Source organism: Salminus brasiliensis, chromosome 24 (genome assembly GCF_030463535.1).
Source record: "Salminus brasiliensis chromosome 24, fSalBra1.hap2, whole genome shotgun sequence".
Lineage (NCBI taxonomy): Eukaryota > Metazoa > Chordata > Actinopteri > Characiformes > Bryconidae > Salminus > Salminus brasiliensis.
The window spans coordinates 4,064,219-4,087,356 of record NC_132901.1 but is presented as its reverse complement, the minus strand read 5'-3'; the positions used below and the strand labels follow the sequence as shown (position 1 = coordinate 4,087,356).

At 38.8% G+C, this 23,138-nt stretch overlaps 1 protein-coding gene across 6 annotated transcripts in view; it reads left to right on the top strand.

The window, feature by feature from the left end:
* The first annotated feature begins 4,899 nt into the window (after positions 1 to 4,899).
* Positions 4,900 to 23,138, top strand: part of LOC140546867 (uncharacterized) — a 40,057-nt gene continuing 21,818 nt past the window's right edge. Inside the window, exons 1-13 of one of the 6 annotated variants that reach the window (XM_072670294.1) lie at positions 4,900 to 4,966; positions 10,464 to 10,845; positions 11,210 to 12,872; positions 12,977 to 13,246; positions 14,357 to 14,770; positions 15,025 to 15,459; positions 16,146 to 16,553; positions 16,983 to 17,423; positions 18,574 to 18,978; positions 19,969 to 20,373; positions 21,178 to 21,588; positions 21,847 to 22,281; positions 22,539 to 22,973. In XM_072670294.1, the coding sequence (XP_072526395.1) occupies positions 10,515 to 10,845; positions 11,210 to 12,872; positions 12,977 to 13,246; positions 14,357 to 14,770; positions 15,025 to 15,459; positions 16,146 to 16,553; positions 16,983 to 17,423; positions 18,574 to 18,978; positions 19,969 to 20,373; positions 21,178 to 21,588; positions 21,847 to 22,281; positions 22,539 to 22,973 (6,053 nt within the window). In that variant the 5' untranslated portion in view covers positions 4,900 to 4,966; positions 10,464 to 10,514. Of the gene's footprint in view, positions 4,967 to 9,590; positions 9,682 to 9,908; positions 9,924 to 10,018; positions 10,195 to 10,463; positions 10,846 to 11,209; positions 12,873 to 12,976; positions 13,247 to 14,356; positions 14,771 to 15,024; positions 15,460 to 16,145; positions 16,554 to 16,982; positions 17,424 to 18,573; positions 18,979 to 19,968; positions 20,374 to 21,177; positions 21,589 to 21,846; positions 22,282 to 22,538; positions 22,974 to 23,138 lie in introns of those variants that run through there. The other 5 variants (XM_072670293.1, XM_072670296.1, XM_072670295.1 and 2 more) reach the window with 5 other exon arrangements.

The window sequence follows — 23,138 nt, the reverse complement described above, 5'->3', positions numbered from 1 at the left end:
TCATGTCTCTTGAATTTTTTTGCCTTCAGGAAATCATCTATTTAAAGTATTTCTACTAAAAAATACAATAAAACCCTACCAATGTTGGGCCCCTAAACAAGGCCCTTACCCACCTTGCTCAATAGTGTGTGTGTAAGTGTTCACTGCATGGATGTTATAAACGGCAGAGGCCAAATTCCATGTTTTCCTGTGTTCAACACTAACATTGGTGTCTTGTCCTGTAAAAAAAAAAAAAAAAAAAAAAAAAAAAAATATATATATATATATATATATATATATATATATATATATATATATATATATATATACATATATATATATATATATACATATATATATATATATATATATATATATATATATATATATATAAAGATCATCATATCATAGCAAGGGCATTTGCTAGATGATTTGTTGTACTGGGTCACACCAATAATTAAGAGAGACAGAGCAGAACATTTTACATTTACATTTAAGGCATTTAGCAGATGCTCTTATCCAGAGCGAATTACAAAAATTGCTTTGCTATTTACACCTTTGGTTGCCTAAAAAGTTTACTAGTTAATAAGAATATTATTATTAATATTACTATGTTATCCTGTGTATGTGTAATCATATTACCATTAGCAATAAGACTAATAATAATTGTATTATTATTATTATTATTATTATTATTATATTGTTGTTATTATTATTATAACACTCACATGCATTAAATATTTCATTTGCAGAATGAAGCTACACATAAACTGTCATTTTGTATTTTGTATTTTAAAATGAGTTGTTTACTTTTATATTGACTGACTGAAAGCATTAGCTGTTTAAGCTTTTGGAAAGATAATGGCATTATGGGAAATGAAGTGCCCATAGTGGCATGTGCTGTAGTTCTGCTCAGTAATCCAAATTGACCTTTTACTGCAGTGAGTTTAGTAGGCCGCAGCAACGTTTTACTAGGTGCATTTCTACTAGGTTTCTACTGCAGTGCATTTGGGTCTAATGACGCCTTTGGATCATAGGAAAGTGCTATGCCTCTGGCTACAACACAACCTCAAAGTATGATCATGTTTACAAGGAAATCTAAAGTAATCTTGAATGCTGAATATTTATTCAACAATGGCAATATGTTGGCTGCAGAATTACCCATGTTCGTCCTGGACATCTGTATAATGTGCTAAACTGTTTGAGTGATGAAAGAGAGCACTGTCATTTTTGCTCTGCAACTCTGATTGAGTAGGCTAAACAATAGAGAATGGTGTCAGCATAAAGGTGCATTCTGAAATCAGCAGAGATTAAAGTATAATTTATACATATATTCAACAGTACCAGCTTATGAATTGAACCTTGAGGCATCCCCTTTAGTCACTGGTTGCAGCTCTAATTTAGTGCAGGTCCATAAGGTTTTTGACAGTGAAATTATTCGCTCTCAGTTCATCCTATGCTTTAACTGTCAGCCTATATATGTTGATGTTTTAACTGCATATTTAGATATGGCTAGATTTAGCTAGCTGCCATTAGCAGTGTTTTCTTTTAATAAACTATGGCCTATACATGTTCTTTCTGAGAAGTCGGTTGTGTTGCTCTCACTTCCTGATTTTCAGCTGAGTCTTACACCATCAAGATGCTAAGCACACTCATTGCATGCAGGCTGTAGCGTTCTCAGCGTTCCTCCGAGTGTTGATTTCGTGACTGTGGATTTGGATATGGACGTTCTAAATGAACCCGTTCATCCTGGCCAGAATGTAGAGAGACTGCACCAAACGGCTCATTTAAATGCAAGAGATGGCAAGTACAGAGGTAAGAGTACACTATGTCTAAAAGTTTGTGGACACCCCTTCTAATGACTGCATTCAGCTATTTTAAACTGAACCCATTGCTGACATAGATGCAAATGCAAATGCAAACACACAGCTGGTTTGGACTCTGTGGAAAAGTACTGCCAAAAGAATAGGACTAAACATGAACCTAGTGGCACCATGCCTCCTAATGCCATAAGTGGGCTGGAGGGGTATAAAGCCCCCAACATTGCACTGTGGGGCAGTGGAACTGTGTTTTCTGGAACATATTGGAGTTGGATCAGTTGGGGATGATGAGGTGGGGTGCTGATCGTCCAACATCCTGACCTCACGAACGCTATTGTTGCTAAATGCAAGCAAATCCTCACAGCAATGCTGCTCCAAAATCTAGTAGAAAGCCTTTCCTGGTCAGTAGAGACAGTTACACCAACAAAAGCAGATTAAACTCTTTAATATCCTTTATTTTAGAAGTCACAATAAATGAGCAGATGTCCCAATACTTTTGTCCATGTAGTGCATGTGTGTTGAAACGCATACAATGTTCGCCCAGTTCCACAAAGTATGTTCTGTAACTGTTTGTGTGTTTCAGCGCTCAGGTTGGCTGGAGTGTGTGTTGGAGTGATGTGTGTTCTTCAGGTGACCCTGAACGTTGTCCTGAGGCTGTACTGTGAGTTATCTTCAGCTTTTGGAATCATTCACATGTTCAGATTCAGAGCGATGCCTTTTTTTAGGCAATGTTTCTGGCTGATTACATTTGTAACAGTGCTCTTGAATCATCAGTTACCTTTCGGGAGGACGCAAACTTGGTACACACCGGCTGCAACAATCAGTCTACAGAGAGAGACCAGCTCCTGACTGGTTACAACAGCCTGGTTAGGGAGAAAAAACAGTTACAGATCCGTTACACCAGCCTGGCAAAAGAGAAAGATGGACTCCAGACGAAACTGCTTTACCTGGGTTAGTGATTTGTAATATTTTTATATTATGTATAAATGTTAAGGTTTGGATTAGGGCCAGGATGAGGGTTAGGATTAGGTTTTGGGGTGAGGTTAAGGTTAAAGTTAGGCTAAGGGCCAGGATGAGAGTTTGGATTAGATTTTGGGTTGAGGTTAAGGTTTGGATTAGGGCCAGGATGAGGGTTAGGATTAGGTTTTGGGTTGAGGTTAAGGTTTGGATTAGGGCCAGGATGAGGGTTAGGATTAGGTTTTGGGTTGTGGTTAAGTTTGGGATTAGGGCCAGGGTAAGGATTAGGATTAAGTTTTGGGTTGAGGTTAAGTTTGGGATTAGGGCCAGGGTAAGGATTAGGATTAGGTTTTGGGTTGAGGTTACAGTTAAATGTAGGATTATGGCCAGGGTGAGAGTTAGGATTAGGTTTTGTGTTGCGATTACGAGTAGGATTAAGGCCGGGATGAGGGTTAGGATTAAGTTTTGGGTTGAGGTTAAGGTTAAAGTTAGGCTAAGGGCCAGGGTGAGAGTTTGGATTAGGTTTTGGGTTGAGGTTAAGGTTAGGATTAGGGCCAGGATGAGGATTAGATTTTGGGTTGAGGTTAAGGTTAGGATTAGTGTCCCTTGTTTCACTATTAGGGGTGACTGTTGGTTAGGATTAGGGCCAGGATGAGGGTTGGGATTAGGTTTTGGGTTGAGGTTAAGGTTCGGATTAGGGCCAGGATGAGGGTTAGGATTAGGTTTTGCGTTGAGGTTGAGGTTAAACTTAGGCTAAGAGCCAGGATGAGAGTTTGGATTAGGTTTTGGGTTGAGGTTAAGGTTAAGATTAGGGCCAGGATGAGGATTTGGGTTGAGGTTAAGGTTCAGATTAGGGCCAGGATGAGGGTTAGGATTAGGTTTTGGGTTGTGGTTAAGTTTGGGATTAGGGCCAGGGTAAGGATTAGGATTAGGTTTTGGGTTGAGGTTACAGTTAAATGTAGGATTATGGCCAGGGTGAGAGTTAGGATTAGGTTTTGGGTTGCGATTACGGTTAGGATTAGGGCCAGGATGAGGGTTAGGATTAAGTTTTGGGTTGAGGTTAAGGTTAAAGTTAGGCTAAGGGCCAGGGTGAGAGTTTGGATTAGGTTTTGGGTTGAGGTTAAGGTTAGGATTAGGGCCAGGATGAGGATTAGGTTTTGGGTTGAGGTTAAGGTTAGGATTAGTGTCCCTTGTTTCACTATTAGGGGTGACTGTTGTATGCGATGACAACTACATGCTGACATTTCTATCTGGATGCGTTATTGTTTTTGTGTATATTATATACTATATCAGATGATTCCTAAGTTGTTTAGAATGACCTGTTGTTATATTGTTATAGAATAAATGTAAGCAGTTAAACTCTGGTCAGTCCTTATTTCAGTTTAGGTTAGTGCTTCTATTAGCAGTAACTCAACAAATAGGATGAAATTTAGGACCTAGTAGGACCGGTGTAGAAAAAACTTTTTCTGATTTGATATTATATGATATAATGAACTGTGGACATAAAGTAAGAAGGGGGTCACTGTGGACCTGACTTTAATATTTCCACTGAACAGATGAAATCATTAACAAACCAGGGTGGATCTACGTCAGCTCTAGTCTTTACTACGCCTCTACTGAGAAGAAGAGCTGGAGTGAGAGCAGACAGTACTGCAAAGACAGAGGAGCAGACCTGGTGATCATAAACAGCAGAGAGGAACAGGTGGGAGAGATAATAAAGTTTCAAGTTTCAAGGGCCCCAAAATAAAACCACATATACTAAACCAAACATTTACCAAATAATTCACAGTAGTTTCTACACTGGTATTACCTGAATGGCTTAATGATGTTCATTTGTGTATTACTAATTACCATACTTCCAACAGGTGTTTGTTGAAATGATCAGACAAGGTCAGGAAGCTTGGATTGGCCTGACTGACAGCAGCCAAGAAGGTTTGTGGAAGTGGGTGGACGGCACAGCACTGACCACTAGGTGAGAGATCCCTGATTGTGCAGTTATTCAGAGTTGCTGTTATTCAGCAGTGATGAAATAGATGGACATTCTGATTCTTTCGTTGCTTTCAGGTTCTGGTGGAGCGGGGAACCCAATGATTATGGCGGAAAAGAGGATTGTGGTTCAACTGGCTATAAGCCACCGGATGAAAGACCAGTGACGGATGTAATAAACACGTGGAATGATCGTTCCTGCTCTGTCCATTTTCAGTGGATATGTGAGAAGAAACTTGCTTTTTAAATTGCTGATCTGCATTGTAATGGATTGGGCTGAATTTCTGCAAATGATGCTCAAAAGGCTCTTCCTTTCTCTCAGGCTACCTGGCATTTCCAACATGTATTATTTGCCTTCTACTCTGTGGTGGTGTATGTCATTGGTGTATGAGAGAAAGTTAACCTTGGAAGGTTGTTGCTTTAAAGCTTCTAGCTTTTTATTGATTCAAAGCTAGGTGTAATGGTAATTATACTATGATTAGGTCAGATCCCACAATGTGGCTGGCTAAGAGTTGTTCTATGAGTACTACGATTGCGGTCAGAAGTTTACATATCCTTATCATGGATATAAATGTCATGGCAATATTAGGTTTTCAGTGAGAACTCTTCTTTTTCTTTTCTTTTTTTGCTTTACCAGTAAAGATAAAAATTGGTGCACAAGATCTATTTTTTTTTCTTCTGAAATCAACACAGGGTCAAAATACACTTTAATCCAAAAGAGAAATTGCAATGTTTTGGCAGCAAACATGCAAGACAAACACAGAATACACATCATACATACAAACTATAGCTGTTCCTAAGGTGCTAAATGTAAAATTTGGGAGTTATGTTCTAAGTTATGTTAAGTTGCAGTTAGGACACATTTTACACAGCCCACCTTCGAGATCATCATTAGATAACGCTCAAATACTCTATCCCATCTTCTTAATACATTGAGCATTACAGGCTTGCAAGAAATCTCATCAGTTTCTTATATATCTCAACTGTATCTTATATATATCTTATTTCTTTGCATATACCTTCCTCATCTCCATTCTGTTAGACAGATAGAAATGTGGGAAATGCAGAAGGAGCTAGGTTCTCACCAGCTCTGAAAGTGCCCTGTGTGGATATGCCACAGAAATGTGGTGAAGTGTAGTAACACTGTATGGGCAGTGAGTCACAGAGGAACCTTTGCTGCAGAGTATCTGTAATCTTTATGTTCATATAACCTTTTTTCTGGTGCAAATTATGATTCTTTTACACTGATTAAACAAAAGGAAGATGTATGCATCAATTGCATGAGATGATTAACATAGTTTAAAAGAGCACATGCATGCAATGTATGTACAAAATAACCAGACACTCCTTTTAATGAGTGAGTTCAGCTACTTTACGGTGCACCCAGTACTAACAGAGGCATTTAGCTGGGCATGCATAGCTTATTTACTCGCCAAAGCACTGCCAATGTAACAGTTACCATTCCCAATGCCATCTGCTAGATAGAAGGGGTATAAAGCCCACAGCACTGGACTGTGTTTCAGGGGTGTTTCCATGTTTTAAGAATATGGATGCTACAGCTTTATAATAAACAGTTCTCAAACTCATTATTCTACAGTAGTAAAAGAACACAGTTTTTGATTTGTTTATATTAGTTATCCAGACATCTAACTGCTTAGATATTTCCTCAGGTTGGAATATGTGAGATTTTCCAGGTTATGGGAAGCATTGTTGGCATAGTTTGGGAAAACTAATGCAACATTTTCACTTCTACAATATTCAGTAATTTCACAAAAATATGGTTTTACATGATTTAAAAGCATATTATTTTAAACATGTTTAAATATATATATTTCACAATTGCTCAATTTTTTAACCAGATCAGGACAGTACATCAGTTATGAGAGAAAAAAATACATTTTAATAACAATAATAAGAAGTAGTTAAAATAGAAAAAAGTTTTTCCTGATCTCAGTGTCTTCGCCTCCTCCTCTTCCTCTTGGGCTGTTTAGGCATTGGCTCCCTGCTTGTGTCTAGTTCAAAGTGAGGGGCGAAGCTTGTCCCAGTGGGTGAGCTGAAGGTCTCAGTGATATGGACCTGTCCATTGGGCTGGACCTCCATACTCAGAGTAGGACAGCGGAGCTCCTCCCACAGACGCTGCTTGATTTCACGGCCTAGTCTGCAGGCTGTAGGGCCGGAGATGTCCTGAGGGAGCTCTGAGCAGAGGGTCCACCACAGAGTGATACACATTCTGGTAATCCCTCACACTGAGACCATGGACCAGCAGGGAGGTCTCTTCACCAATGGAGCTCGTCTCTGGGACTGAGACAGGAGCAGTGGGTGGACTGACGACAGTCCGAATAAAGAAGCACAACAATAAGATTCAGAACCTGGTTGTTTTAGGACCTAAACCTACATCTACAGAGGGGGAGTCTATTAAATGAGGGAGGATCATGGATGAAGGGTTTCTAGGTTGTGTTAGTGTGTGATTTACCTGCTGAGGAGTACTGACAAATGTGGAGATGCAGCTGTAAGTGTGGTCCAGCCTGGAGCTCAACACCTGTATTCTGTAAATCTCTGGAGCTTTGGGCTTACAAGGTCTACTTTTTGCTGCAGACACTTCCTCCAAGTACTCTCTCAGCTGTCTGGTAGGTTTCCTCCTGAGGTCGTACTGACCGGCAGAGGAACGGTCCCTTGAATCCTGAAACTAAAATATGAATATATAATAATTATGTGCAGTTAAAAATAATTAGTCTAATTTAATAAAAAATACACCTCAGAAGTGTACCATTTCTGTAGGAGATGTTTCTAAAAGAAGAAAGTAGCTGTTGCTGAAAAAGCTTTGAAGAGTACATCTAAAGAGTAGATCTGAGGAGCAGATCTGAAGAGCTTGTGTTATCAGAGGTGTAACTTTGATTGTGTTTACTTTTGAAATCTGGACTCAGAATTCTATCTGACCTCAGCAGGTAATTATGACCTCAAGGATGGTTGAGGCCCAAATTTCTGCTGAGTGGTTTCCATGGAGACGGATTAACATTAGAGTTTAGAATGTTGGGCTGATTTATTCACTGAGTTCTTTAATAAGACAAACATTAGAGCTTTAGGAGGTGATTCTGTAGAAACCTGACACAAAAAAAGATAGCTAGCTACATCTCCTCATTTGTAAAACGTCCCATTCAAAACCAACACAATCAGGACCCTAAATCAGGACTTCTATAACACTTTAGAAGAACTACCACTGTAACAGCATAACATTACTGTCCCTGACCCTGTCTGAAAAAAAATATCACCACTTTTTAGTTCAGTTTACTCTATAAACCAGTTTACTAAATTTAGTTGATAATTAGGTTAAAAAAAACAACCGGAATGTCGCACCAAGCGGATCTGAAATGATGTAATGATGTAAAATGTGATGGAGGTGTAGAACTTCAGCTTTTTCAGCTTTTTTTACAAAAATGCTACATTAGCCATTTAGGAATTACAGCTGTTTTTACACCTCCATTTAATCTCACAGGCTCAAAAGTTAGATTTAATTAGGCCAATATTTTTAGCTATACATAATAATTGTAATTATAATTGTGTCTATTTTGTCAAATATTTATATTTTAGTTTCAGGATTCAAGGAATTGCAAAATTCCTCATTCCTCTGCAGGTAAGTATGGCTTTAGAGGAAACTAGCCCCTACTAGATGTTTGAGAGAGTCCTTGGAGGAAGTGTCTGCAGCTAAAAGTAAACCCTATGCCCAAGGCTTCAATCTCAATACAGGCACTGAGCTTTTTACATAGACTACACATACCCCCTCTTTGTCTCTCCAAATTTAAATCTGACACATCCCCTTTATGTTCTAAATGCAAAATGGATATGGGAAGCCATGTTCATTGTTATTGGTCATGCCCCAAATTGCAGAAATACTGGAAAGATAACTTAAAGGAAAAAGAGAAAATACTAGGAAAAATACTGACACTGGTTCCTTTTTTTCTTGTCCTGGATTTTAACGTATTGTGCTATGAAAAATATACTCCTACACTAGACTACTGACAGGGTTCAATTTCAGGATGGTGCAGAATGATCTTGGAAAATGTTCTTTTGGACTTTCTGATCTGGTCTGACCTGACCAAGAGAAGACTGATGAATCCATAAAATATGGAATTTGGAATATACTGATATAAATATTGTATTTGATATAACATTTTTCTGCCATAAAGTGTAAAGCATTCGCCTTTCTGCATTATTTATTTAATTGTATTAATTAAATTACAGTCATGTATTAGACAAGTAGAGAACCTTTGTGTCTGAGGAGCTGTGGTGTTTTTATTTTTACTTTAAGAGTGGACTTTAAATAACCGCTGTCCATTTTTGACCATTTCAGTTTTCTCCATAGTTTGAACCTTGTAGCTGCTTCTGTACACTGTGTAAATAATTCCGGATGAATAGACCAGGCATAAAATCACTTGGATTAAACTCTTATTTTACATTATTATGAAAACTAAAAAATAATTAAATTATTTTTTTTAAAAGCCATGGGTTTCTTAGTGCATTCATTGCTGGCTTGTTGTACTGCTGTGTTGATGCTTGAGTAGCAAATCAACAATTTAATTAGATAAGAAAAGGTCTTGGCTATAAATATTATCGTCTTATCGTCTTGATTTTTGCGTGAAGTGGTTCTTTATACTATGTTCATATTTCTTGATGAATGAATTAAGACATGCTCAAAAATGACTTGGAATATGTTGTTTTTTTTTAATTTTTACATGACTTTTAATTGAAAGTTTAAAAAGTTTTTTCCTTCTCCTGTAAAGCTGTCATTTGGACATACACGTTTTCTTTTGTCATCGACGCTGTCAGACTACTTCTAACAGTATAGGAGGGTGGGAAGGATGTGTGCTGAAGAAGCATTGGCTTCAACATGTTAAAACAAGACTCCGCCGTGTTGCTTATGTTTCTCTTCCTCGTCTGGGAGGTAAGACTGAGTTCTGCCTTATCCCAAAACCGTACAGCTGTTATGCGCTGCCGTTTTACTTGATTCAGCCCTAAAATCACCGTGTAGATGAAATATATGACTTCCCTTGTTTTGTTTTTGTGTTTCGGTTTCACTTTCTGTTTGCGTTTCCGGGTTTCTCATAAATTCACAAGTTCACGAGTTTTTGGTTCCGTGTTTATCTAATTTTCACTGTTTGAGCTTTTTGTGAGATTTCTGAACAGGTACGGATGAAGTATAAAAAGCGAACGTGTCCAGAAATCTCGTTTATTGAGGGACATTTCGAGTCTTTCTAACGAAAACAGCGAGTTTCTGAATAACAGCAGTGGTTTCTGGTGGGACCTGTAAAGGGCCGGGTTTATTTTTAGCGCTCGAGCTCAGCCTGTCTGCAGCTAGCGACTCGCTCTGCTGAGAAACCGTCAAAAGCTGGAGGGAAATGGAGTGAATTATTCACGTAACCATCACACGTTCAACACAGTGTTACTGTATATTGATGTATGTTTGGTATTATGGTGTTGTTAAGATTTAGCAAAATCACATTAGTTAACATAATACTATCTATAACGTTATTAGCATGTATGCTAGCACCGTTCTAGTTACGCCCATCTGCAATGAACACTTCCTTCATTGAATCGAACTACTACTTTCTGAATTACTTAATAATCCATAAAATTATTATTTTACTTGCTATTACTTTAATGTAGAATTACAGTGATTTAACCTGTACACATGACTTAGCTAGCCATCTGTTTTTGCTGTCTCAGGTGGATGCAACAGGACTGAGTCAGGTACTATGCAGCTGCTGAAACTCTACCATGGCCTGTGCTCAGCAAAGTGCAGCTGAATACCTCAGAAATGCCAGAGCAGATCTGGTGACTCGTCTGAAGAACTTTCCTCTCATCACTGAGAATCTCTACCAGCGCAAGGTACTGAACGGTTCTGAAGTTGATGCTCTCAAAGCAGAGAGAAGAAATTTTGACAAAGCCAGGTTTATACTGGACTGTGTCAGTAAGAAAGGGGAAGGAGCCAGTTATGAGTTACTCAGGATCCTGGACATCACCAGGAAGAGGACGTTACATCAGGACTCACATCACTGGATCTGCTGTTTTCCTTTCAGAGAAGACACAGAGGCTGACTACAGTGTTGGTGAGCCCTGGTCTTAGTGTTAGTACTATATTTACTCATGTTGTCTTAGATGCCATGCATTAGATTTTGTTTAAATATATGAAACAATGAAGTGTGACAAATATACAAAATCAGTGTTACTGAAATAAATAAAAAAATAAAAACATAAACATAAGAAATACATGAACTGTAACTTTAAAAATGTTGTAGGTCACTGAAAAGTGTGACAGTATTAAATCCTTGTTGTAACAAAACATGTTTTACCATTTCAGTATCAGCCTGTGACAAAAATGGAATATGTAATTTGGATTGTTGTATGTAAATCTGCATTTAAATATGTCTAACAAACATTGTATAATAATTGTACCTTTGTAATGAATTTTAGGTACAAAGCCTTGTCACGACTACCAGAAACAGCTTAAAACAAAAGCTTTAAACATTTTAAGGAAACAGTGGGAGCAGTGCAGCAGACGCCTAAAGCACAAGACAGAAGGAAAGTTCACTTTTGTACCCGTAGTCCTCGACACTGACACAAATGGGAACTCTGCACAAAGTAAAATTAAAAAGAAAAACAACAAATGTAAGAAACTTCGTCACAAGAAACTTAGGAGTTACCTTCCTGTGCAGAAACAGAAACTATCACCTGATGACCTTCTGCACAGTCGTGAAAAGGCAATCCTGCTCATAGGAAAACCTGGCATAGGAAAAACGTCACTTGTCCAGGAAATGCTCTCCATCTGGTCCCAAAAAGACAGCAGAGTATTAGACTACATGTTTTACTTTGATGAAGCTACACTAGCCCAAATCTGGAACCTCATGTCCTTGGAGTCCCTTCTGTTTGACCTGAACTGTAAACCACTGGAAAAGGATAGAAAGGAGGTGTGGCAGGATATTGAGGAACACTCAGAAAATGTTATCATTGTGTTTGATGGCATCAATACTACACAGAAAAACCCTCTTTTACAGAAAATACTGGATGGTGACCTTCTTCCAGAGGCTAAGATTGTGATAACATGCAGATCAGAGTTGGAGGATGATTCTTTTTTGTCAGACTGGCCTGCTTTTAGAGTCTATGTCCAAGGGTTCAGTGAGGAATCAGTTCGGATTTACTTGGCTCATATGCTATGTTCTGAGGCTGAAATTTTAAACATTGTTCTGAACAACCAGGAGCTAATAAGCCTTTGCCACGTCCCAATGTATGCATTCATGGTTGCAACCTGTAGTTCTTTCAGCAACCTCACAGCTGCTAGGCATCCACTGACCATTACAGAAATGTATGTCCACATCCTCCGCCAAGACTTGAAAAAAGCTGGAAACAAAACCTTCAGGCAAATCGACAAATACATGAAAGACATTAGAGATCAACTGTTTTCCTTGATGGAAAGTGCCTTCAGTGCAACACTGCAGAAAACTGTAAACCTACCAAACATAGACAGCGATGAGATTGAAATCAGTAAAGTTTTTCTGAGGAAAATCACAGTTGAAGCCACCCCCACCTCTGTGAAAGAGTTCCATGCATTTCTGCACAGCACTGTACAGGAATTCTTCTCTGCACTGTGGCTTCTTGGAAATCCAGATGAAATTGACAAGATTCTTCAACTTTGTCTAGCAGAAGAACAAAAGCACCTGAAACACCTGATTCCTTTTATCTGCGGACTTTTATCACAACAGAACCTTGATCTCTTGAAGAATCTCTTCTTAGAAGATCAGATCAGAAGAGCTTCTGATGGACTTTTCATGAAAGTCATGAACACTTTTGTTCAGCATGAACAGATAATGGGTGATGAAGATGATGTTAATGCTGTTTTTGTGTGTCAGTGTTTGTATGAGTCCCAGTCACCTAAGTCTTGCCTGCTGTTCCTGGAGAAAGTGAACTATCATTTAGACTTGAGTGGAAATGACCTTGATCCACATCAGTGCTGTGCAGTGTCTTATGTGATCAGCCAGTCCAGTAGCAAACAGGTTCATCTGAGCTTGGAGGACTGCATTATATCTGACACTGGGGTCGAGATGATTCTCAGAACCACACCACATCTTGCACATCTTGGGTATGTATACACTGATGTAAGGTTGTTAGTTTCTTAAAGGCTTTGTGATTGTCTTTGCTATGTAACAGTAGTAATTGCAATAACTAAAGCTATGATGATTGCAGGGCTACATCTTCTACCGTCTGCCATATGTGGATGTTAGCGCTGGGTTATAAGAGACCCCAAGATTTAACAACTTTACTGGATGTCTATGGGAAACAAATTCACCTTTCTATTTTGGGTGATGCATCCACATTTAGAAAGGCTGGAAAATTCCTGAATGAAAGCTCAGAGAAGATCTGCCTTCATCTACACTGTAGACAAGGCACAGATCAGATCAGCAGTGCTGCCTGCAGCATGATTTTTGAGGCACTTCCACGAATAAATTCTCTAAGGTGAGTAATGCCTGCACTTTGTAATTATTTGCATATTGGCATATGGCATTGCATTTACTCTGAAATCTGTGTAATACAGTGCTAACAAGAATTGTAACAAGGAAAATCTATTTTCCAAGATTTAGCAAAAGCTAAAGTTTCTCAGTTTAGTAGAAAAGGGTATAATTTCGTTAGGGGTAAAATGTCTTGGCCATTCTATAATCCTTAATTTAATCTTTTTATGTCCATATTAATGTGTGTTTTGTATGGCTCTGCTATATTCTCTTCAAATGCTTTCTTGTACAATGTTGAATTCATAGTTCACCAATCTGAATCCCAGGAGTTAGCTGATAACTATTGATTTATTTGGTAACAACTAGGCCTGAAACGATTATTCGAGTAACTCGAATAATTTGATTACAAAAAATGTTCAAGGCAAATTCTTTGCCTCGAGGCTTCGTATAATTAATGTCACCAAAGTCCATCCCTTTTAAATGTCTTTGCTATCGCATCACTCCTGCCTTGTAGACTACTGCGCAGCTCCAGTCTCATTGTTTTACACGGCGCAGTTTATTTTACTCTCTATGGCAATGGTGGAAAATGAAGAGACCGGTGTGCAGTGTATACACTGTAAAAACGGACCTGTCCTCCCATAACAGTACATACTACAGCATATGTTTACGATTACTAACTGTTAACACTAGCACTTGTTAGAGCCTACAGTATTTGTAATCATTTGTACCTTTATACTTTTTGTTATGTATTATTTATTCTCAGATGGCCTATTGCAGGGGGTACACCACTTTTTTCCTTTAATAATTAAGAACTAAGGACAAATAGGATTACTCAATTAAGCGATCACAAAATCAACAGAATACTCGATTCCAAAAATATTTAACAGTTGCAGCCCTACTAACAACTTTGAAACTCCTGTCTAAGTTTACACATTGAAGTTCTTAGTCATGAGAACTTCGTGTCCTTTTTTAACAGCCTAGAAAGTCACTAGCTTAGAACTCTAGTTACCTAGCTAAAAACCCTTTTTTAGGCATAAAAAATTAAGTATTGTAATCATTAAATAAAAGCTTTTTGTTCAAAAAATCTTTGTGTTAATATATGTGTTTAAATCCACAGGTTTGAATTTCCTGATAATTCTCTGATACAGACTGAGCACCAATTACAGATAATTGAATCCATTCAGCGTGATCTTGTGCTAAGAGCTGCAGTTTTTGAATCAAATGGGCAGCAGAGTGGCATTGTATCATCTGTTCTGAAGTTTTTCCAAGAGGATCCATTTCATGTTTGTGATTTTTTGATAAAGCTGCAATCCCTTGTGAAAACAGATGCAGAATTTGACTGTTTAAAAAAGTTATATGGATTAATTCCAGCAGTCTGGATCGTAGATCTCTCAGAGAGAAAGAGCTCCCTCCTCCTAGAAGTGCTGAAACTCCAAACAGTAAAGAAACCAGTAGAGCTGAGAGGCTGCTCAGATGAAGAGAGTGAAGTGATGAGTTTCCTTCAGTGTCTTCCCTTCATCTCCCAGCTGAGGTGAGTGTAAAGACTGTCAGTTATCTGATGATTTCAGGGCACAATGAAGTGTTTAGTGTTCTACGGACAGATCTCTGTGTAGTTGGTAGTGCTGCAGGATTTTAGTGGTCGGAAGCATGACCTTGGGGAGGGGGGCACTTGAGGGAATGTAAGGACTATGCTGATTGGCGCCAGTATCGACTTTTTAAAAGAGAAATTGTAAAGTTTAGTAGATCACTTGATTTAATCTTTTTTATCTGTCTCTGTTCAAACAGTTTCATGTATTGTCGACAACAAAGTGCAGTTCTGCAGTTTCTGGTGAAGCTGATTGCTGCAGCAGTAGAGTGGGATGCAGCTACAGGGCAGAATTTTACCAAGCCACTTGCCTTTGTATGCACCTACACAACATTCCCTTTTTTTGAAAATGAGTGTGATCCTGTTGATCAGTGTGCTTTTCTGCTGGATCTGTACTCACATGTGAAGGACTATGAGACTGAAACAGGCAGGAGTGTTCTTCCAGCATTACAGCCAGTTTACCAGTCAGCTCCTGCAGTCTGGATCATAGACCTCTCAGAGAGAAAGAGCCCCCTCTTTCTAGAAGTGCTGAGACTCCAAACAGTGAAGAAACCAGTAAAGCTGAGAGGCTGGTCAGATGAAGAGAATGAAATGAGGAGTTTCCTTCAGTGTCTGCCCTACATCTCCCAGCTGAGGTGAGTGTTGTATTTTAAAAATGTTTAATGATGAAGTGTTATATGTATGATCTCAGTGAGTGTTTGATTTGATGTTTTATTTTCAGATGTTTTCCATTAGAAGAGCACTGTAAGAGATGCTTGCAGCACTTCCAAGTGGGGTTGCCATGCAATTAATACTTATTGGTGTGTTTGCCATGTTTATTTAAAAAAAACATGTGATTGCAGTTAGCTGTGTTGCATTAGTTATTAGAAGTGTCTCAGCAGGTTTTCTTTCTCTGTATGTCCTGTCCTAACCAGAAAGGCCTTTGTTTACACAAAATCCTGTCTTTCTAAGAGATGTGCCTGACAGTGCTCAATATAAAATGGTATTCTGCATATGCTTATAGGACACCAATGCTAGCATTTTCCTTTCTGAATGTATGGTGCTGCATACTTAGAGCAGTCATTTCATTTCAAATTAGCTGTGATTAAGATAGGAAATGGAAAATAAATGGTACTTTTTATTTTTTGTGGTCCTTCCTTGTTTATTGCGGTCCTTCTGTAGTCTCCTGATCTTCTTGCATTTTATTATGAGTGTTTTATGAGATGTGAGATGTTGGCATTAGAACACATAGAAAACGTAATCTAGAACAATTCTAGATGCTCCTGAAGAGATTTTGACTGCATCTACTGTTGCATTTCTGATTCTCTTTCTGTCTCTGCAGATTCAAATCTCCACAGAGTGAGAATGATGAGTGGAGAAAGAAAGTGAATTCATTCCTGCTGGATCTGTGTCTACAAGCTGCTCTCCATCAAATAGGATCTGTTCAAGCTGTCGAGAAACTAATATCATGCACACATGCTGATGTAGAAGATTTTCTGCTGGATCTGTACTCCCATGTGAGGGATTATGAGTGGAAACTAGGCAGGAGTGTTCTTCCAGCATTACAGCCAGTTTACCAGTCAGTTCCTGCAGTCTGGAACATAAACCTCTCAGAGAGAAAGAGCTCCCTCTTTCTAGAAGTGCTGAAACTCCAAACAGTGAAGAAACCAGTAAAGCTGAGAGGCTGGTCAGTTGAAGAGAGTGTAGTGAGGATTTTTCTTCAGTGTCTGCCCTACATCTCCCAGCTGAGGTGAGTCTTATTGCGATAGAAAAATATTTTTAAATAAATAAATAAATAAAAAATTCCTTTATTGCTGTTATACACCGTGAGTGTAAGTCAGCTGATCCAACCTCTTCCTCTGGGCTGATTTATAAAGTAGCCTGTTATTTATCTGTTTGGTATCAGGACACAGAAGAGTGTTTAGTGTACTCCACATATATTACTGTACTGCACTATCATTGTTTTATTGGTAGTTCTAGAAGATGATATAACGGACGAAACATGCTTTGAAGGGTTGAAGTGTTTTATTTGTAGTTCCAGATTCCTCCCTTTTCTATTTAATGGGACACTTGAGACGAGGAATAAAGCACTGGTTATCAGTTCAAATAAGTAGTCCAGAGAAAAATAGTCACTTCTATTACAGACATGAAATAATAATTGGCTCCTGTTTTCTAACAGTTTTGAGTTCTGTCGACAACAAAGTACACTTCTCCGGTTTTTGGTGAAGCTGATTGCCGCAGCAGCAGAGTGGGATTCAGCTACAGGGCAGAGTTTAACCAAGCTGCTGACATTTGTGTGCACCTACACAACCTTCCCTTTTGATGAAGATGATGATTATACTAATACCGCAGATCAGTGTGAGTTCCTGCTGGATCTGTTCTCACATGTGAAGAAGTATGAGACTGAAACAGGCAGGAGTGTTCTTCCAGCATTACAGCCAGTTTACCAGTCAGCTCCTGAAGTCTGGAACATTAACCTTAAGAAGAGTAAGAGCTCCCTCTTCCTAGAAGTCCTGAAACTCCAAACATCGAAGAAACCAGTAGTGTTGAGAGGCTGGTCAGATGAAGAGGGTGTAGTGAGGCGTTTCCTTCAGTGTATGCCCTACATATCCCAGCTGAGGTAAGTCTTACTGTAATATCAAGACTTTTCATGGCTGATACATTTTAATGTTTTCATTGTATTTTTTTAACTGTAGCATGCTTTATTTTCAGCTTCTTGCACACTGCGTGTTTTGCAGCTGTGATATGCATAAGTGCATGCTGGAAATATATTTGTGTTAGAAACTGAGCAATTTGTAGCAGACAATATTATCTGTAATATATGCAATTGCAGTTAGCAGCCTTGCATTAGTCATTCCAACTTGGTAACACTGGTACACTGGTTCTTCACCGTATAAACCAATGGTTTAAAATCTTTATTTATTTTTAATTGTCACCAACAAGGGTGTAATGGTACACAGAAATCATTGTACAAAGTTTGTTTTACATCACGGTCCGATTTGCTCAGTTACAGGTTGTTATACTGAGTGTCATAGTCCCTCTTAAGGTAGATGGTCTGTATTGTGTTAAAATGCAAAATGTAAATAGTGAATATACAGTTGCAAAACAAAGTAAGTAAGCCTTTGTAATTACTTGGATTTTCACCCTGGTTACAAATAAAATATTTTCTGATCACTATATAAGTCACAATTATAGACATATAATGAAACTAAACTTGTAACACAGACACACACAGTTGTACTGTTCATGTCTTTTATTAAAAACAATGATTAAACATCCACAGTGCAGGCTAGAGAAAGTAAGTGAACTGAAGTGAGGAAAGGAGATGAAATTGGAAATGTGGGTTTTGCCTATTAAATAAAGGCCTACAAAGCTTGGTCACTAACAGATTGCACTACTCCTTAGAAGTATTGGTTAGTAGTGAAAATGCATGATGCAAACGACTTTCAGAATGCTTGTAGAAATGCAAAAGGCTACAAAAGCATTGCTCAAAACCTGGTTGTACAGCAATTTACAATTAGACAAAGTGTCGACAAAAAAGGTGTGGTATTGCTTTAATGCAGTAATCCAGGGACTTCCAAAGGGTTATTTTTTTGCAGCTGTACACTCTAGCATAGCTCATGTTTCTTTTTTAAAAGACAGTTAGACACTGGAATACAGTATGAAGTTTAAATATTTGTGTTGTAGTAACAGAAGTGTGGAAAGGTACTTTCACTACTGATGGTATTTCTTTCTTTCTTATGTTTCTGGATCACTTCCTGTCTCTTTAGATTCAGATCTCCTCAGAGTGAGAGTGACGAGTGGAGAGAAAGAGTAAAGTCGTTCCTACTTAATCTGTCCCTGCAAGCAACTCTTCTTCAGGAAGATCCTTTTGAAAGTATAGAAGAACTGTCATGTGCAGATGCTGGTGTAGATGATTTCTTGCTGGATCTGTTCTCACATATGAAGAAGTACGAGACTAAAACAGGCAGGAGTGTTCTTCCAGCATTACAGCCAGTTTACCGGTCATCTCCTGCAGTCTGGAACATAGACCTCTCAGAGACAAAGAGCTCCCTCTTTCTAGAAGTGCTGAAATTCCAAACAGTGAAGAAACCAGTAAAGCTGAGAGGCTGGTCAGATGAAGAGAGTGAAGTGAGGAAGTTCCTTCAGTATCTGCCCTACATCTCCCAGCTGAGGTAAAAAAATATATATATACATATTTTATATAGAAAGACAACTTTTTTATTGTACGTTTAATGCAGCATGTAGCATTTACCTAAAAATATTGTGCCTATAAAAAGAATATACTCTCTTAGATTAAACTGGTAAATGTGTACTCTAGAGCAGATTTACACATGTGAGTGACCATGAAAGAAGGAGGGAGTACTAGTGAAAGAGGCCCCCAAGACTTTGAAAACTGTTAATGAGTTTGGGGAGACTCTGTATACAAACAGTTGCCTGGGTTCTTCATCAGTCTAAGCTTTATGGGAGAGCAGCAAAGAAAGTTACTGAGGCACCAAGAGACTCTGAGGTCAACTGAAAGGGAGTTCTTTTTGGCCATCAGACTAGACGACATGGCAGTCAGGCAACACTGGGCTTGCCTGGTCTGGTTTCAGAAGTATATGTATGTAGATAGCAGTGAGTTGTTTATGTGGACTGAGACTCTCTTCCAGTACTTGGAAATCTGTGTGAAGAAACATGGAAGAAGTCAGATGTTGTGTATAATTCAGAGGATGAATACAAGGAAATAATTCCCAATCACTGAACATTCACTGTAGTTCATTTAAATCCATCCATTCATTAGGAATTGAATGGAATATGGCACTCTATGGCCTAGATTTACACATGTGAGTGACCATGCACAGGGGAGACTGATGAGGGAGGCCACCAAGACTCTAAAGGGCATATCCGTTCACTTTTGGACCTTGAAACTATCACTATCACAAGAAGACTAGCTACAGAGTTTCTGCTGAACTTTAGTGTTGCTGCCTTTTCTCTTGTTCTTGCTAAAAAGTGCCTGAAAGAGGATAATTTGCCATGCATAACTAGATGTGAAACATCAAACTAAACAGCACTGTATAAGTATCGTGTTTCAACTTATCAAATCTAAAATATCTATGTTATTTAAAGCATATTATCACCCATACTCTTGCTTGTGTGTTTCTGAATTGTTTCTTGTTATGCAGTTTTAAATCCACTCAGAGTGCGACTGGTGAGTGGAGAAAAAGAGTGCATTCGTTCCTGCTGGATCTATGTCTGCAAGCAGCTGTTCATCAGAAAAGGAATATTCACAAAACTGTAGAGAAACTGATGTCGTATGTAGATGGTGAAGATTTTCTGCTGGATCTATACTCACATTTAAAGGACTATGAGATTCAAACAGGCATGAGTGTTCTTCCAGCATTACAGCCTGTTTACCAGTCAGCTCCTGCAGTCTGGATCATAGACCTCTCAAAGAGAAAGAGCTCCCTCCTCCTAGAAGTGTTGAAACTCCAAACAGTGAAGAAACCAGTAAAGCTGAGAGGCTGGTCAGTTGAAGAGAGTGAAGTGAGGAGTTTCCTTCAGTGTCTGCCCTACATCTCCCAGCTGAGGTGAGGTCCTAACCAAATAGCTAGTCTGCATTCTTTTGTATAGCACATTTTACATTATGCACTGAATCATCCTACCACATCATCCAGTGCATGTTCCTACATTAATAGGGGACATGTCGAGTTTACAAAAGCAATTTCACATGCAAGATTCAGTAAGTAGGGGTAGCTTACTAAACTGGTAATTTACTGGTAAATCTCAGGCCAGCTGCACTGTTTCATACTGAAACTGAAGTGTGGTTTGTATGTTTTAACATTCATAACATAAATCTAACTTCCACATTCTGGTTTGAAGCATTTTACCTCTGAGATAAGTTATGTTATTCATATACTATAACTACTCTTTGCTTTTTTATGGTCTGATTTAGTGTTCTCCTAGCACTAAATGTTTTTATCATTTAAAAGATGATGCTTAATATGTAATTGGATATGGTTCACACCCATACAGCTAAATGAAAGTATAAAAACACTCATTTTAAATGTTTGTAAAACATTTTAACGTAAAATGTTTGGACGTTTATTAAAATGCATAAAATTCTCAGCTAAAATGTATTTTCCACAGAAATTTAAAAACGTATGCTGGATCTTTAAATATCATTAATCAGTTGTAGGCTTTATTACAAAGTTGAGCTTAACTAAATTTAGTGCAGTGCAGTGTGTGAATGAACATTGAATGATCATCATTTAGTGCATAGTTCTTAACAATGTTTTGATGAGGCATATCGTGTATCATGAAATGTCTTCAAATGTTGTATTTTGTTTTTACTCTTATTATTATATATTCTCACTTGTTTCCTCTCTCTGCAGTTTCACATCTCCACATAGTGACAGTGTTCAGTGGAGAAAGAGAGTGAATTCATTCCTACTGGATCTGTGTCTGCAGGCAGCTCTTCATCAGAACGCAAATATTCACACCACTGTTGAGGAGTTGATGTCATGTGCCTGTGGTAAAAAAGGAGATTTCCTGTTGGATCTGTACTCACATGTGAAGAAGTATGAGACTGAAACAGGCAGGAGTGTTCTTCCAGCATTACAGCCAGTTTACCAGTCAGCTCCTAAAGTCTGGATCATAGACCTCTCAGAGAGAAAGAGCTCCCTCCTCCTAGAAGTGCTGAGACTCCAATCAGTAAAGAAACCAGTAGTGCTGAGAGGCTGGTCAGATGAAGAGAGTGAAGTGATGAGTTTCCTTCAGTGTCTTCCCTTCATCTCCCAGCTGAGGTGAGTATAAAGACTGTCAGTTATCTGATGATTTTAGGGCACAATAAAGTGTCTAGTGTTCTACGGACAGATCCCTGTGTGCAGTTGGTAGTGCTGCAGGATTTTAGTGGTGAGAAGCATGACCTTGGGGAGGGGGGGCACTTGAGGGAAGGTAAGGACTATGCTGATTGGCGTCAGTATTGACTTTTTAAAAGAGAAATTGTAAAGTTTAGTAGATCACTTGATTTAATCTTTTTTTATCTGTTTCTGTTCAAACAGTTTCATGTATTGTCGACAACAAAGTGCAGTTCTGCAGTTTCTGGTGAAGCTGATTGCTGCAGCAGTAGAATGGGATGCAGCTACAGGGCAGAGTTTCACTAAGCCACTGGCATTTGTTTGCACCTACACAACCTTCCCTTTTTTTGAAAATGAGTGTGATCCTGTTGATCAGTGTGCTTTTCTGCTGGATCTGTTCTCACATGTGAAGGACTATGAGACTGAAACAGGCAGGAGTGTTCTTCCAGCATTACAGCCAGTTTACCAGTCTGCTCCTGCAGTCTGGATTATAGACCTTAGAAAGAGAAAGAGCTCCCTCCTCCTAGATGTGCTGAGACTCCAATCAGTAAAGAAACCAGTAGTGCTGAGAGGCTGCTCAGATGAAGAGAGTGAAGTGAGGAGTTTTCTTCAGTGTCTTCCCTTCATCTCCCAGCTGAGGTGAGTGTAAAGACTGTCAGTTATCTGATGATTTCAGGGCACAATGAAGTGTCTAGTGTTCTACGGACAGATCCCTGTGTGTAGTTGGTAGTGCTGCAGGATTTTAGTGGTCGGAAGCATGATCTTGGGGAGGGGGGGCACTTGAGGGAATGTAAGGACTATGCTGATTGGCGCCAGTATTGACTTTTTAAAAGAGAAATTGTAAAGTTTAGTAGATCATTTGATTTAATTTTTTGTATCTGTCTCTGTTCAAACAGTTTCATGTATTGTCGACAACAAAGTGCAATTCTGCAGTTTCTGGTGAAGCTGATTGCTGCAGCAGTAGAGTGGGATGCAGCTACAGGGCAGAATTTTACCAAGCCACTTGCCTTTGTATGCACCTACACAACATTCCCTTTTTTTGAAAATGAGTGTAATCCTGTTGATCAGTGTGCTTTTCTGCTGGATCTGTACTCACATGTGAAGGACTATGAGACTGAAACAGGCAGGAGTGTTCTTCCAGCATTACAGCCAGTTTACCAGTCAGCTCCTGAAGTCTGGATCATAGACCTCTCAGAGAGAAAGATCCCCCTCTTCCTAGAAGTGCTGAAACTCCAAACAGTGAAGAAACCAGTAGAGCTGAGAGGCTGGTCAGATGAAGAGAATGAAATGAGGAGTTTCCTTCAGTGTCTGCCCTACATCTCCCAGCTGAGGTTAGTGTTGTATTTTAAATATGTTTAATGATGAAGTGTTATATGTATGAAATCTCAGTGAGTGTTTGATTTGATGTTTTATTTTCAGATATGTTTTCCATTAGAAGAGCACTGTAAGAGATGCTTGCAGCACTTCCAAGTGGGGTTGCCATGCAATTAATACTT